The sequence below is a fragment of the Schizophyllum commune genome (assembly GCF_000143185.2).
Source record: "Schizophyllum commune H4-8 unplaced genomic scaffold SCHCOscaffold_4, whole genome shotgun sequence".
In the NCBI taxonomy this organism is placed as follows: Eukaryota; Fungi; Basidiomycota; class Agaricomycetes; order Agaricales; family Schizophyllaceae; genus Schizophyllum; species Schizophyllum commune.
The window spans coordinates 1,004,062-1,017,683 of NW_026089541.1; the positions used below are offsets into that span (position 1 = coordinate 1,004,062).

At 57.1% G+C, this 13,622-nt stretch overlaps 9 protein-coding genes across 9 annotated transcripts; 3 read left to right on the forward strand and 6 right to left on the reverse strand.

Moving 5' to 3' along the window:
* Positions 1-71: 71 nt before the first annotated feature.
* Positions 72-3,874, reverse strand: SCHCODRAFT_02495315 (uncharacterized protein; the record flags this gene model as incomplete). The annotated part of the gene is made up of 26 exons (XM_003033166.2): positions 72-239; positions 299-483; positions 538-685; positions 735-821; positions 877-885; positions 939-1,067; positions 1,118-1,156; positions 1,213-1,260; positions 1,311-1,379; positions 1,427-1,494; positions 1,563-1,693; positions 1,749-1,782; positions 1,838-2,045; positions 2,094-2,155; positions 2,206-2,236; positions 2,291-2,421; positions 2,476-2,598; positions 2,654-2,990; positions 3,042-3,088; positions 3,144-3,258; positions 3,314-3,388; positions 3,452-3,510; positions 3,569-3,614; positions 3,668-3,693; positions 3,758-3,768; positions 3,819-3,874. 26 exons carry the CDS (start codon positions 3,872-3,874, stop codon positions 72-74), a joined length of 2,442 nt encoding a protein of 813 aa, XP_003033212.1.
* Positions 3,875-4,410: 536 nt separating this feature from the next.
* Positions 4,411-5,794, reverse strand: SCHCODRAFT_02618018 (uncharacterized protein). Its single transcript, XM_050344848.1, has 7 exons — positions 5,668-5,794; positions 5,569-5,613; positions 5,320-5,516; positions 4,963-5,260; positions 4,765-4,912; positions 4,526-4,711; positions 4,411-4,471 (listed from the first exon to the last, which is right to left on the reverse strand). Exons 1-7 carry the CDS (start codon positions 5,755-5,757, stop codon positions 4,440-4,442), a joined length of 996 nt encoding a protein of 331 aa, XP_050200993.1. The 5' UTR covers positions 5,758-5,794; the 3' UTR covers positions 4,411-4,439.
* A 134-nt stretch (positions 5,795-5,928) lies between these two features.
* Positions 5,929-6,879, reverse strand: SCHCODRAFT_02618021 (uncharacterized protein). Its single transcript, XM_003033168.3, has 5 exons — positions 6,756-6,879; positions 6,531-6,565; positions 6,375-6,478; positions 6,225-6,313; positions 5,929-6,169 (listed from the first exon to the last, which is right to left on the reverse strand). Exons 1-5 carry the CDS (start codon positions 6,820-6,822, stop codon positions 6,147-6,149), a joined length of 318 nt encoding a protein of 105 aa, XP_003033214.1. The 5' UTR covers positions 6,823-6,879; the 3' UTR covers positions 5,929-6,146.
* A 362-nt stretch (positions 6,880-7,241) lies between these two features.
* Positions 7,242-8,079, reverse strand: SCHCODRAFT_02698886 (uncharacterized protein; the record flags this gene model as incomplete). The annotated part of the gene is made up of 4 exons (XM_003033169.1): positions 7,242-7,420; positions 7,477-7,680; positions 7,741-7,864; positions 7,912-8,079. The coding sequence occupies 4 exons, from the start codon at positions 8,077-8,079 to the stop codon at positions 7,242-7,244; spliced, it is 675 nt and encodes a 224-aa protein (XP_003033215.1).
* Positions 8,070-8,605, reverse strand: SCHCODRAFT_02218258 (uncharacterized protein). Its single transcript, XM_050342099.1, has one exon. It carries the CDS (start codon positions 8,465-8,467, stop codon positions 8,168-8,170), a length of 300 nt encoding a protein of 99 aa, XP_050200994.1. The 5' UTR covers positions 8,468-8,605; the 3' UTR covers positions 8,070-8,167.
* A 307-nt stretch (positions 8,606-8,912) lies between these two features.
* SCHCODRAFT_02618026 (uncharacterized protein) lies at positions 8,913-9,885 on the forward strand. The gene is made up of 3 exons (XM_003032539.2): positions 8,913-9,442; positions 9,493-9,569; positions 9,622-9,885. Exons 1-3 carry the CDS (start codon positions 9,152-9,154, stop codon positions 9,626-9,628), a joined length of 375 nt encoding a protein of 124 aa, XP_003032585.2. The 5' UTR covers positions 8,913-9,151; the 3' UTR covers positions 9,629-9,885.
* A 229-nt stretch (positions 9,886-10,114) lies between these two features.
* On the forward strand, positions 10,115-11,019 carry SCHCODRAFT_02676818 (uncharacterized protein). Its single transcript, XM_003032540.2, has 3 exons — positions 10,115-10,750; positions 10,819-10,895; positions 10,957-11,019. Exons 1-3 carry the CDS (start codon positions 10,316-10,318, stop codon positions 10,964-10,966), a joined length of 522 nt encoding a protein of 173 aa, XP_003032586.2. The 5' UTR covers positions 10,115-10,315; the 3' UTR covers positions 10,967-11,019.
* A 697-nt stretch (positions 11,020-11,716) lies between these two features.
* On the reverse strand, positions 11,717-12,520 carry SCHCODRAFT_02535191 (uncharacterized protein). Its single transcript, XM_003033170.3, has 3 exons — positions 12,097-12,520; positions 11,977-12,038; positions 11,717-11,922 (listed from the first exon to the last, which is right to left on the reverse strand). The coding sequence occupies exons 1-3, from the start codon at positions 12,235-12,237 to the stop codon at positions 11,853-11,855; spliced, it is 273 nt and encodes a 90-aa protein (XP_003033216.1). The 5' UTR covers positions 12,238-12,520; the 3' UTR covers positions 11,717-11,852.
* Positions 12,521-13,115: 595 nt separating this feature from the next.
* Positions 13,116-13,495, forward strand: SCHCODRAFT_01198725 (uncharacterized protein; the record flags this gene model as incomplete). Its single annotated transcript, XM_003032541.2, has 3 exons — positions 13,116-13,268; positions 13,321-13,373; positions 13,426-13,495. 3 exons carry the CDS (start codon positions 13,116-13,118, stop codon positions 13,493-13,495), a joined length of 276 nt encoding a protein of 91 aa, XP_003032587.1.
* Positions 13,496-13,622: the final 127 nt, after the last annotated feature.

Sequence of the window (13,622 nt, forward strand, 5' to 3'; positions counted from 1 at the left end):
ATTGTCCATCATTTTGACATGTACTATTCTGCGAGACGTGCATCGAATGCTTCAATATACGACCCAGTCCCTCAGTTGTAGCCGCCCGTTGACAAACTCGGTGGCAGAGCGTCCGGCCCGTCCCCGCAAGTTCCATCCAAGTCGTCCGTCAGCTCCAACTCTATCGTGGACCCATTCACGAAGACTTCCCAGTCGAGGTAGCAGTTTGACTTGTATGATTCCCCGTTGACGGTGACGCTCTGTAGACGCAAACATTAGTCTTGTCGTTGGGGAGTATATGGACAGCACAAAAACATACCTTCACATAGACCGTCCCATTCTCCGCCCAATTCGTGCTCCGGATAGTCGTATTTGTGCCATAGAGCGGATTGTATATCGTCACCTCCGGAAAGTACGGCGACGACAACAGCACTTGTTTGGTCGCTGGCAAGGGGTAGAGCCCGAGCATGTAGAATACCACATAGCTCCCCATCGCACCAGCGTCTACGTCGAGATACATGTGAGTGAGCTAGTGGGATTATTTTCAGGGCGGCTGACCGTCATTCCCGGGCAACCCGTTCAGGCTAGTGTTGAAGCTCTGCGCGATAACCTCGCGCGCCCTCTTCGTGCTCTTGGCAGGCTGATTCGCGTAGTGGTACATGAAAGGGATCTGCTGCGACGGCTCGTTTGTGGAGTCGAAGTAACCCTAGGAAGCGTTAAGTCAAAGCCTACATAGCAAGCTCGACATGACATACCTCGTCGAAGATGAAGTCCAATCTATCCACAAATGCGTCGACGCCGCCTTGCAGGTCGATGAGCTTCGCCGTGTCTTGTGGGACATACTGTGACAATTGTTGTGTTCAGTATACTCGCTTGTCACCCGAGGATCATATCCACCTGTGAGTACTGCAACCACGAGGTCAGCAACAAAAACCCTCCCGGCGGCGGTTTTGACTCACCACCATGGGACTCGATTCGTAGAACCCGTCGCGGCGGACCGCATTCAGGAAACACGTCGCTTTCTCCGGGTCGTGTATGCTACAGTGCCGGGGGTCGGTGTAGTTGAAGGTACCATTTTGGAACCGCGGCTATGAAAGCAAGTCAACAAACAGCGACGCAAGAGGTGTCCGGTACATACCTGCATCATTCCTACGATATCCTCCCTGCCAGGGAAAGTCTGCTAAATGTTAGCCTGCGAGACAACTTTAAGCTTCCAAACTGGAAACCACTCACGACGTTGGGGTTCCAAACGTTGGCAAAGTTACCTGCGCGATCAAAGTACTGTCCATGCAAATTATACCCTCACGAAACTTGCGCTAAATGTCACTGACCTTATCCGCATCCTCAGTCTTATTCAGAGCGCGAGCGACTTGGGCAATCGTGAAGTCGTCAAAGGCATACTAGGCAGATATCAGCACCTTCAACACTCGGACATGCAGGACCTCACCTCGAGCGTCCGTGAAACCCACTTCGTGTTCGCGCCTCCGGGATTGAAGAAGAACTGGGGTATGTAGTCTGCAAAGCATGAGCAACGCGTGGAGGGGCGGAGAGCAGGTACAGAAGAGCGAGCAATCTAGACTTACTATACTCCTTCCACGCATTGGCTTCGCGTCCCTGAACATTCCAGTTAGGCGGCTGCTCTTCCGCATCCGCGAGCAATGCGGTGTATAGGTCGTCCGCGGAGACGTCTAGCGCTGCTACGTGGTCCTGGAGTCTGATAGAGTCAGGTCAGCACCAACCTCGCGAATGGGCCTGTGAAAACAACATACTTGACGAGGAATTCGGCGAGGATCGGGTCCGCGTCTACAACAATTTCAGTCATGCAACAATCAGCGATTTTTGTACCAAATGCACGGACTGCTGCCGCCCTGGATATACTGCTGGGTCGTCGTGCTACGACATTCAGGGAGCCAGCCTGCGCGAGAGTCAAGCAGGATATTGGCGTCGAGTGGGCGAAAGATCACACCTTCGTGCTTCTGAATATCAATCATGCCTCGGACAACCTTGGCCATGGTGTAGGGGTCATGCATCGTCATGAGGGGGAAGAGCGTCCGGTAGGTATCCCACTGCAGGAAAGGTTTAGTAACTCGCCGTGCCATTGTTAGTGAACTCACGTTGCAGTAGAAAGAGTCATAGTAAGGCTCTGTTGAGTTCCACTTCGGGTTCTCTCCAGTGTCTGGCCAAGGTATCAGAGATGATGCATCCAATGGACGAAGTGTTACTTACAATCGGCTGGGGCGACATGCGTCCGGTATAGCTATAGAATCCGGGGCATTAGTCGCAAGAGAGGGCAATGCATAGCGTCGCGTACCGAAGAGTAGAAAAGCTGCACCGTCTCTTCGGGCACCCCAGTGGTATCGACCTGTATCCGACCAAGTAATTCATTCCATTCAGCACGACCCTCTTCGTAGACCCTTTCGAAGTCGAAGTCGGGGATCTCCTCTGGGTTGGGTCAACGCATGATTACAGGAGCCTTCACTGGACCATTTCCCTCACCTTCCGCATTCTGACACGCCTGCTCCGACGATATCAGCGATACGCCCACTCGAGCTAGGATGCTCGTCTCCCCTGCCGGATTCGCCGGCCAAGTCAACATTGCGCCCATTTCCGTCGCAAATCCTGCGTAGCATCAGCACCGGCTTCCCCTCTCGCCTTCAGCCGCCTTCCTACTTACCAAAGTACAACTGATGCACATCCACCGTCCCATATGTCGGATAATTGCTCGACCACGTCCCATACTCCACCGGGGTCCCCAGCTCATACCCATCTCCCTGAAAATCCACGCAAGTATATGCATAGTACCTCCCCTGCCCGAATGACGAGGCGAACTGCGCCCCACCAACGACGCGCCCGCTGAGCGGGTCGACCGTGCCCTGCACATCTGTGCTACTCTTCATGCCGTCGTTGGTGATGTCAACGAGGATGCGGGGCTCGGTGGTGTTAGCGGGGAAGGTGTACCGGTGCAAGGCGGCTCGGCGGGTCGCTGTGAGCTCGACGCGGATATCGCTGGACTAGCCTGGGGTCAGTGACATTGGACAAGCGCCACACAAAATCGCGCGCACCAGATTGCTCGAGAAATACCCGGGCGTCGCGTAGTCGTCGGAATTTCCTGCAATAACCGTCACGCCTCAACCGGCCTAGTCGCTATGAAACAGAGCCCTCACCATCCTCAAGAACCTTTCTCTTCGCCTTCCGCATATCCATGCTGACATTACAGCTTCGGAATCCGTCCGGGCAGTGCGCTATCGGCCACAGCTTGAAGTTTGACAGCGGGACGGACTGCGTGCAGCATCAGCGCTCAGCCCTTCACCAATCTCATCGTGCAGTCGCTCACCCCACCCGTGCCACTTTCATGCAGCTGCGAGAAACCCGTCGTGTTGTAGGTCGCATTTCCATCGTAGCCAGCGTGCTGGGATACCAGTGCTATCGTCAGCAGATAAATTCAGCGCACCCTTCACGCGCGAGAACGCACATTTCCAGGAGAATCTGTGTCCATTCCGACCTTCACCATCCCATGCGGCACCGTCGCACCTAGTGAGCAGATAGAACGCTTCAAAGGGAAGCCCAAGCAGATAGGCATGCTGCATACCTGTGAAGACGTGGCCGCCGTTGACGCTGCCTATGAAGGGCAGGACCTATCGGAGGTCGCCTCAGTCAATCGTCTTTGAGCATGTTGACGCGAACTCACATAATCCACAGGCTCCAGCGCTTCTCCTGCAGGTGATAGCTCGTCAGAAACAAAAAGCGCATGAGTGCTCCAATATTATCGCCTCCTTACCTCTCTTCACCCTGCGTCTGATTAGCCACGATTGAACCTTCTGGACACATCGCCCACTCACGGTCCGCGCGCACTCGCAACTCCTACTAGCAGCGCCAGCCACAGTGATCTCGCCATGGCCCTCAGCAATGCGAGACGGGCGAGCTGAGCGATGAGAAGGAAAGAAGCAGCAAACGGGAAAGAAGCAAGGTCCCCGTCCTCCGAAAGCCACAAGGGTTCCTTGTGCCCTTATAAGCACGCCCTCCAAATACCGCTTGATGGCGTCCCTGTTCGCTACCCTTCAACTCCCACCCAGTCTCGGTGCCCGCACACCCCACATGACCGGAGGAATCCCTATCGGCGGCCCGTGAGGAAGGAATGACGCCCGAACGATATCCTGCCAAGGCCTCCATCGCAAAGCGCCATGTCAAAGCCTTCACGTATCAGCCGGCGCCATGGAGTTTTCATCAACGGGATGTTCGCCAACGAACAACGATGTCGATGATGAGCATGGCCAGCAGTTGCGACGCCCTCGCACTCCCACCCGACTATATGCGCAACGGAAGAAGCAGAAGGGACGAAGAAGAATACCCCGATCACCAACATACGTCTTCAGTTAGTCGCGGTCACATGGAAGTCCAAGGTGCACGTTCTGCCAATGCCATCGGTAGTTCGACTACAGGAAGAATATACTCTACGACGTCTAGTGCTTGCCACCCGCCGGCGGGTCGTAGACTGCACCCGCGCGTCAGCGAACCGTCCGACCACACAAGGGCTCAGCAAACTCACCAATCTTCCTGTTCTTGATTGGCGTCCACTTGAAGCGCTTGGTGTACAAGCTGAGGGCGAAGAGGGTGGAGAACAGGATGACGGCCTTGATGCCGACCTTCTTGCGCTCGTCGTGCTCTGGCTCGGCGGCCCAGTTGAGGAAGGTGACAACGTCCTTGGCCATCTGGGACGTCGTCGCGGGAGTGCCTGGTGGATGTCAGTCTCAACGATGAGAAGAGTACAGTGCGGTTAGTACGCACCATCATCGTACTCGACGAGGCCGTCGAACAACACACGGGCCATACCGATGGCACCACCCGGGAAGAAGGGGTTGTAGTTCATCCCCTCACGGATCTCGACACCGGCAGGGGGGTCGATGTAGCCCGTGAGCAGAGAGAAAATGTAGTCCTGGAAACATGATGAGTGCGTCTTCGGCTGCGATCACTAAATGCACGTACGGCACCGCCGTGGCGAGCCTTGACAATCAAGCTGAGGTCGGGCGGGAGGGCACCGGCGTTGCTCGCACGGGCAGCCTCCTCATTGGGGTAGGGAGCAGGCATGTAATCCGAGAGCTTTCCGGGACGCTGGAACATCTCGCCGTTGTCGTCCGGGCCGTCCTGGTATTCGATCTCCTCCGCCATTGCGCGCGCCTCGTCCGCGGTGTGCGACACACCGACGAGGTTGCGCCATGCGATGCGGTCGAGCGAGTGGCACGCCGCGCAGACCTCGCGGTAAACCTGGTACCCTCGGCGGATGCTAAGGAGTAAGGGAGTGGTTAAGGGGATACGTATGCGGAGAAGGGATGAAGTGCGCACCTGGCGTGGTCGAAGGAGTCCATCCAACCCTTGTGCGACCAGGGGTAGGCGACCGGGTGGAGACCCTCGTCGCTGAGGTGGCTGGCGTGCACCTCGCCGATCACGGGGAGCGAGCCATAGAGGTGGGTGTACCAGACGATAGACCCGACCGAGACAAGCGAGGCGGACACGAGCGCGAAATTGGAGTTCAGCGCAGACTGCAGAATAGCAGGTAAGCCACTGAGCTACACGCAGAGCCTGCGCACGCACCTGGAACGCGGAGGACGAGGATGAGGAGGTCGAGGCGAACCGGACCTATCCGCTACAGTCAGTACTGTCGCGCACCACTGTCGCCACCGCTTCACGCACCGATGAGCCACGGGCAGCCTGGGACGCGCGGGACGCCGAGAACGACGGGGACGACGCCTTCAAGGCTCTCGCCGACAGCCTCGAGAACATTTTGGAGAACACACTTTGGCAAGGAGCGAGTCCGGCGGGCAAGTGCAATCCGTCCCGTCACGTGTCACGCGGAAAAAACCGGGGACCAATCACACCGCTCACGTTTCGTCCGGGCACCGTCCCGGGCGCTTAGGTAAGCGCTCTGTTCTCGACCACCCGCACGAGATGCCGCAGGACGTTGGAGGACTTCAAACAGCGTAGAATTCCAAAGGGCAGCATGTATATACGGTATCAAACAGAACCGAGGAATATTGATACACTGCTGGACAGTAACAGGCGGCACAAATCCACCGAACAGAGGCTACAGTGAGTCTGACATCGTCCAGCCATACAGTGTTCGTCGAGAATCGCAGAAGAGAGGAGAATGACCAGCGGAGACCATGAGGAAACTAGAACAGACAGTCGCAGAGTTCTGGAAGTACGAGTAAGCGATTGCATGATCGGTGCAAGAGCGGACGCGTGCATACCTTCCGCGCAACAGCACAGACACATGCCGGCTAAGCAGGCCGTGCAGCCGCCTCCACCACCACCGCTACCCTTCTGGGGCTGACCTTGACTGTAGGGGAGGACAAGGGGATGAGACAATGAGACAGTGATCAAGCGCGAGTGGGACGTACACATAGACGGTTTGTGGCGGAGGTTGCGGCTGATAACCACCCTGCTGGGGGTAGCCTTGCGGCGGACCATAGCCGCCAGGGCCTTGGTAGGACTGCTGAGGTTGCTGAAGGGCCCGGTAAGTATGGAGCTGCGTTGCAGTATGATGTACCACACACCTGAGGATAATAGCCGCCCTGACCGGGAGGGGGACCTATTGATCGAACATCTCGTCAGCCCGCCATTCGCTACTCGCCAAGAAACCAAAGCCAAGAGCGCGAGCCAACTTCAGCACCAGCCACACCTCAGCCTCCTGCACTCCTCGAGATCACAGCAGGCTGGAGATAAACCCCGGAGATCGGAAATCCCGCGCCGGAAGCACAAAACCTCCACTGTCCCCTCACCTTGGGGAGGATAGTAGCCCTGCTGCTGCTGCTGGTGCCCGCCGCCGTAGTAATCCTGCGCGCTCATGATTGTGTTGCCTTAGAGGGGTCGTAAGGGGCCTGGGACGTCGTGAGGGGAAAGAGCAAGCGAAATATAGACTGCATCCTTTTATAAACAGCACCACGTGCCGCGGTCCGCGCAGTCAATCCGAAAGAGCCGACGATGCTTTGCACCGCTTCACTCGCTTCGACACTGCCAGGCGCTGGCAGAATCCACGCTGGTGTATCCTCGGACCTTGCAGAGACTTCTGGACACACTATCTTGGGCGGCAAGACAACGGGAGGCGTCCTTCGCGCTCGACACCATACAACTGCTGTCTGACCGGCACACGTTCCGTCAAGAAATACTTGATTATAGGGTACTGGTATGGTCATGCCATCAAAGTCCAACGGCTACTACATGGGAATATACTTCTGCTCCTATCTCTCCTTGCTGCGGTCTCGGATCTACTTCATATTCAGCCACTTGTCGAGGCCGAGCGACTTGTAGATCTTGTCCAGCCCTGTAGCCGCCACGATCCCCTTCAGCAGGCCGTCGAGGCCAAGGCCAGCCAGCAGCTTGTTCAGGAGGTTCAGCACGCCAGAGAGGAGAAGCGCGACACCGCCAACGATCTGCGTGAGGGGTTCTGTGCAAGGGGTGTCAGCGACTTCTGTTGAGCGAAGACGGCAACAGGGTACTCACGGCCGAGGGCGTCGAGCAGGGGTCCGAGATCCTTCTTTGCCTTCGGGAACGCGTCGAGCTTGCCCTTCGCCCAGTCGATGGTGCCGCCGACCTCCTCGACCAGGACCTTGAGAGCTTCCGCGAGCCGCTGCTCCTCTGGAGTTGCGCGGTGGCTCTGCTGGTGGCGCTTCGCGCGGCTGGCGATCTCGCCGTCCGGATCCGCACCTGAACAGTGGCAAAGCGCGTCAGTATACTCGGCGATGGACTACGGCTCGCCCCACTCACCCTTAATCACGCCTTGCGTCTCGTTAAGGATCTTCTCCGCCTGTTCGAGCAACGGCTTCACTTGCTTCACGAGCTCGTCTTCGTTGCGGTCCTCCTCCTTCTTTGCTTCCATGTTCTCGATGTGCTACGAATTTGTCAGTTTCAACCTCTTTCGCACTTGGGGTAACGCACCTTGCGAATCATCTTCGTCAACGGGCAGAGTTTCTCGTTGGCGCCCTCGATCGCCCTAGAGAGCCGTATCGCGAGCTCGGCCGCCTGCTTTTGCTCGTCCGGAGAGCGGTCGTCGTCGGTGGACGCCTCAGACGGGGCCGTGTTGAACTGCTGCTGGATGTCGGTCATCGTGTTGTAGTAATGTGCTTAGATGCCAGGTATGAAGTCGTTCAGGGGTGTGGGGAAGTTGACAACCATCGGCAGTGGCCACCCGCTCTTATACACCCGGCGAATTCGCCTCAAAGCCCAACGCTGATATCATGGTGATGTCCTTCCTCCAACACCAGTGGCATAGATGACATGACCAGCGGATTGGATGACATGGTCGGGGTCTAGGGCGCGCGTCCACCCATGGATGCGAAGGTTCATGTTGTGGTGCATGGTGCGTGACGGTGGGTTTTGGATCCGACAGCGTGTCCGTCCCTTTCGTCAGACCATTGCGCGCGGCAGGAGGCTGTGCGCTGTACGCTCTTGGTGCGCTCCAACGAGCATTTGGGACGGGCTCAGCAGGCGGCATGAGGCTAATTTCCGTCTACTAAGTATGGCAGACCAGTAAGTCCTTCATTCATTCCTAGCACCTTTCCCTCGCTCCCGCACTCGAGATAAGTGAAGGGGTAGCGGTATGCTGGCTGCCAACTCAGTTCGTCATGGGGAATACGAAAGGGCGGGGGACGTCCTAAAATAGAAAGCTTTTTCCTGTTCGGATCAATCCCCGGGCAAAGCGCAAAATACGAAGGATTAATCGGGGCTTAATTCCGGTGCTTCTTTTCCTCCTTCGTTAGCGGCAGCCATCTTCACTCCTGCCGTCCTGGATTTTTGACCAAGACATCCTTCACAGGACGCTCGATGGCTTGTATCCGATGTCTATCGTATTACCTGTTGTTCTCCCGCCGGGGATGTACCTGATTTCAACAAACATGCAGGATGTGGTGAGGTGATCGACGTCATCTTTATCCATTCACCTCTCCCGAACCCCCTTCGCGAGCCGACTCGTCCTGAGCGTTCACCGGCTCGATTTCCGCCACGCGTGGACCACCTAGTTCTATGAGCTCATAGAACCTCATAAGTGGAGACGTACGGTTGCTTTAAGTATCCCCTCATCGCACTTCGCCACCCTTTCAAGTATCCCGCTCCGCCGCCGCCTATCTCCTGCACATCCATCTCCTAACCCACCCATCTATCACCTTACGAAGACCTCACGATGTCCATGTCCCCGCCGCCCACCAACCAGCGCCAGCGCCGTAGCCGCAGCCGCGGCGCGCGCAGCCTCTCTACCGACTACGAGTCCGACGCTGGCCCGTCGCGCCGCGGGCAGCGCCGCCGTGGTGGGCGCGGTTCGGGGCTCCCGGGCATCTCAGAGGACCAGCAGCAGGTCGGCCAGTACTCGCCGCAGCAGATCCAGCAACAGCAGCAGCAGCAGCAACAGCAGCAGCAGCAGGCGCAACAGCCGCCTGCTCAGGAGGAAGAGGGCGGGGGCGACGAGGCGCTGAAGGTACGGCGAATCTGTGCGCTTCAGGTGCGCAATGCTTATGACCTCTGTAGCTCAAGCTGGAGCTGAACCTCGACGTCTGGGTCGAGCTGAAGGCGAAGGTGCATGGTGATGTTACCTTGTCGATGCTGTAAGTGAGTGCGATACTCTGTGCGTCTTTGCGTGCTGACCGATCCTTCTAGCGGGTAATCGGCCACCTCCCCTCGCCACTTTCCCCCCTGCTTCCTTGTACACTACTACTCCCCTGCGTTGTCGACGTTCGCATCCCTTGGCGTGGACGCTGGAAGGACTTCACGAAATACCTTATGACATCTGTCGCAACGATGACATCTTGATACACACGCACCTTGGTGGACTCTTTACTACATGTATATTTTACGTTGGACAGAATCTACATCATGACGAAGAAGGAAGTCTTCTGTGAACTTTTGAGGCGAATATATCATCAGAGATCGATGTTCACAAAAGGATGAGAAACATTCGCAAGGAGGCGCGATAGTCGTGGGGAACTTCCAGAAGACAACTCGAGCGTGTGTCAGGACGTGGGCGTGTTCGAGAAAGACTTACCGACCGCGAGGTGGACAATCCAAGTTTGCGTCGAGACGGGCGCCTATCTGCGTCAAGTTTGACGTCACTTCTACCTTTGGAATGCCCGGATGGTCGCGCAACAAACATACCCGTATGTTTGAATAGAGACCTCCACGATATGAACTCATAGGTACCCGAAGGTTGGAGAGCGATCGCATATATAAGAACCGCGCCCCCCTGCCCCTCCCCTTCCAAAGAACACCTTCACGACCTACCTCGAACATCGAATTGAATTACTGACGACCCACCACCAAGTCGCTGCACCCACACCCACCTACACTCACACCCATGTCGCAATCCCGCAACCAGTCGCAGGCCCGCACCGAGTCGTCCTCCAACCCAGGCTCTCGGGCAGCCTCGCAGCAGCCCTTCTCCCGCTCGGGGTCCCAGCAACCGCAGTCGCGCTCCGCGTCGATGGGGCCCCAGTCGCGCTCGGCGTCCACGCAGCGGGAGGAGCCCACTGGGCGCCGGCCCCGCAGCCGCGCGCCGCGCAGCCGCTCCGCTGGCCTCGACGCCGGGTATGAGACCGACCAGGGTGCCCGCCGTCGCCGCCGCGGCGGAGGCGGGCGCGCCCAGCAGGGCCTCCCCGACGGCATGCCGCGCATCGCGGAGGACGACCGACAGGTCGGGCAGTACAACCAGCAGGGCGTGCAGCAGCAGCCCGGCGCCCAGCCGCCCGCGCAGCCCGAGCAGCAGGACGAGGGAAGCGACGACACGCTGAAGGTGCGCTCTTCGAATTCGATCTCATCGCCGCCAAGCGTACACGGTGGGGCTCATCATGATTGTTGCAGCTCCGCCTCGATCTGAACCTCGATGTCTGGGTCGAGCTGAAGGCGAAGGTCCACGGTGATGTGACGCTGTCCTTGCTGTGAGTCTTCAGTACTTCGCTTCTGATGGACGCCTGGCTTACGGGGATAGCAATGCCTAAGTGAGGGCTGAATTCGCAAGCCGAAGCTCGCATGTATGCAAGTTCTTGAACGATCTTTCCTTACGACTCACGGTGTCGCCTACACCGACATCGCATGACCACAAACAGCCATCTTGGCGAATGACCTATTGTATATCAATCGTAATCATCGTTTTGTCGAGTGTACTTGGTAGAAAGACTGGAAAGGGACGTGTTCAATCATGAGTTGCTTGTGTTCTATCATGAATTACTCGTGTTCATCATGAATTGTTCGTACCCACCATCATGAATTGTTCGTTGCCTGAGCGAAGTCGACGAAGTGAAAGAGACGCAAAGCTGGGGTGAGAGACGTACCTAGGAGAAGAGCAAGCACCGGATGGCGATGCACAAGAAAGCAGAGCCCGTGCATCTCTCGCCGCACCTCATCTGCGTCGACCACTCGACGGTGGCGCGCTGATGAGCGCAGCAGCTTCGTCTTGAGAGCCAAGGCAACATCGCTTGAGAGCCAGGGCGATGTCGACGGAGATGAATCCCATACTGGTTCGTCTGAGGAACGGTTGTACCACGTCCCCGAGGCATGGTCCTCGTACGGTCACAGTGCGAGCGCATCGCGAGAGCTGGCTCAGAGGAGATGATCACTTGATCATGGTTGATGTTAACGTACATACGCGTGACGTGACCAGACGAACTGTGACAAGGGCGCTTCCCTCGATATAATTCCATCGCACATAAACATTCAGCTGCGCTCAGAGCCGCGCGCAAAGACATAGCACAAATAATTTCAGGATGCTTCGGATTGCGTAGCCACCAGTCATACAAATGTGCGCATAGATAGAAAAGTACAGGGAGACCCGCGCGCTGGAACGGTGGGCAGGCTGATTGCTCAGCGTCCTACATCCCTCCATGGGCGCGACGCGCTTAGCAAGTACCAACATCATCCTCCGTAATCGTAATGCCCTGCGGGAGGTCGTTCGGGTCGTAGTCGTTCCTATAGAGAAGTATTAGTTGCTGGGAAAAATGGAGGATGAAGTCGAGTACTCACAGGTACCAGATATAGTGCCCCTTCTCCGTCTGCCCGTAGTTGATGCGGATGCGGTTGTTGCACTGGAGTAGGAGGATCAGTACACGAGGGGTTTTTACTGACAAGAATCCTTCAACGCACCTTCGTCTCCTTCGAGCACGCATCCGCGCCGCCGTCGGGCGGGCAGTTGATCGGGTCCTGCGGGTTGTCCGGGTTCCGGATCGCGGCCGCGAAGGCGGCGAGGGAGAGTACGGTGGTCGCGGCGGGGAGAGAGAAGCGCATTGTGAGGTGGGTGAGTGGATAAGTTGACTAGGAGCTGGATGGGCTGAGGGAGGCGGTTGTTGGATGGGATGAGAAGGAAGACGACGCGGCCTTATATACGCGGGATGGATATGCTGTGCTCAAGACAGTGTGTGGACTTCACATTGGGGAGGACAAGTTCACAAGACGAGGGTGCGCCGCCCTCGTCGGGCCAGGAATTTGGGGAGGGTGGAGCCCCAAGAAGTTTCGGCCACCTGCTGAGGCGTCGTGGAGGCCTCCCGTAGCACTTGCGCTCCACCTAGCGAGTACAGGCTAGGATGGGTATCAGGGAGATTGGCCAGGTAGGACGCTCAGTGCATAGGTAGGTCGAACAAAACACACCTCAGAAACATGCCCAATGGCAGAGGTAGTGGAGTCCTGTAACCTCAATATTGAACAGCTCGCATCAAGATATTCGTTCAAGTGAGCAGTGCGCGACTCAGCCACCAAGACTCTGCATCGTCAGACGATGTCCTCGCACTGTCAGACGACGTCCTCGCTGCAGAGGGTGCTCCACAACTAACGGTGTTCACCCTTGAAGTGAGCGTGCAGAAGAAACCTTGGCACGCTCGACACATCCTCGCCAAACGAATTTGTGGCCACCTCCGATCTTGTCGCGTTTTGGGCAGTCCACGAGAGCGTTTTGGACACTGCGCGGGATGGAAGCGAGGTGTACCGATGACCAGACAGGGCGGTGCTCGGTGGAGCATACCCAGCCGAAGGTTGGGCACCAAAGTTCGCGGGTGCGACTTGCAGAGGGTGAGCGAAGGTATAAGAGCTGAACGAAGAGCAAGTTTACCTTCTGCAAGCTCCTCAGGCCCTCTACACCAGCAGCTACTCACCAGCCCACCTCTGCCACCATGCTCTTCTCCACCGCCGTCCTCCCCGTCTTCGTTGCCGGCCTCACCGCCGCCGCGACTGTCGAGCAGCGTCAGACCGACCCGACGAACCCGCAGAACCTCATCAACTGCCCGCCCGGCGGGGGCGCTGATGCGTGCCACCACGAGACTTCGGTGAGTCTTTCTCACTTCGTACACACTCGATTAGAAGGCTGACAGCGCACAGTGCGACCGCATCCGTATCAACTATGGCTGGGCGCTTAACGGGCACTACATCTGGTAAGTCTTCGCAATGGGGCTGCAGCTAACGGAAAGACTCACCATCTCGCAGGTACAACTACAACCCGGACGATGTTCCGGATGGCAAGCACATCGAGGTCGACAATGAGGGGACCTGCTAAAGGACTCATGCCCTGGGATGGGGCGAACACTATAGTATTTCATTCATTGCTGTTGTTGTATATTCGTCAAGCCCTGCCTTGTGTACAGCGCATATTTGCCAAATATGGCCTTCCGGAAAGCGTTGAT

Coding starts and splice junctions, on each gene's coding strand:
- SCHCODRAFT_02618018 (XM_050344848.1), bottom strand. CDS start 5,757: ATGTTCTCGAGGCTGTCGGCGAGAGCCTTGAAGGCGTCGTCCCCGTCG. Junction 5,517..5,568: donor CCTCGTCCTCCGCGTTCCAG/GTGCGTGCGCAG, acceptor GCTATTCTGCAG/TCTGCGCTGAACTCCAATTT. Junction 4,712..4,764: donor CCTCGTCGAGTACGATGATG/GTGCGTACTAAC, acceptor GACATCCACCAG/GCACTCCCGCGACGACGTCC.
- SCHCODRAFT_02535191 (XM_003033170.3), bottom strand. CDS start 12,237: ATGCGCTTCTCTCTCCCCGCCGCGACCACCGTACTCTCCCTCGCCGCC. Junction 12,039..12,096: donor CGTGCTCGAAGGAGACGAAG/GTGCGTTGAAGG, acceptor CTCCTACTCCAG/TGCAACAACCGCATCCGCAT. Junction 11,923..11,976: donor GGGCACTATATCTGGTACCT/GTGAGTACTCGA, acceptor ACTTCTCTATAG/GAACGACTACGACCCGAACG.
- SCHCODRAFT_02618021 (XM_003033168.3), bottom strand. CDS start 6,822: ATGAGCGCGCAGGATTACTACGGCGGCGGGCACCAGCAGCAGCAGCAG. Junction 6,566..6,755: donor GGGCTACTATCCTCCCCAAG/GTGAGGGGACAG, acceptor TTCGATCAATAG/GTCCCCCTCCCGGTCAGGGC. Junction 6,170..6,224: donor TCTGTGCTGTTGCGCGGAAG/GTATGCACGCGT, acceptor TCGTACTTCCAG/AACTCTGCGACTGTCTGTTC.
- SCHCODRAFT_02676818 (XM_003032540.2), top strand. CDS start 10,316: ATGTCGCAATCCCGCAACCAGTCGCAGGCCCGCACCGAGTCGTCCTCC. Junction 10,751..10,818: donor GAAGCGACGACACGCTGAAG/GTGCGCTCTTCG, acceptor TGATTGTTGCAG/CTCCGCCTCGATCTGAACCT.
- SCHCODRAFT_02618026 (XM_003032539.2), top strand. CDS start 9,152: ATGTCCATGTCCCCGCCGCCCACCAACCAGCGCCAGCGCCGTAGCCGC. Junction 9,443..9,492: donor GGGGCGACGAGGCGCTGAAG/GTACGGCGAATC, acceptor TGACCTCTGTAG/CTCAAGCTGGAGCTGAACCT.
- SCHCODRAFT_02218258 (XM_050342099.1), bottom strand. CDS start 8,467: ATGCCGCCTGCTGAGCCCGTCCCAAATGCTCGTTGGAGCGCACCAAGA.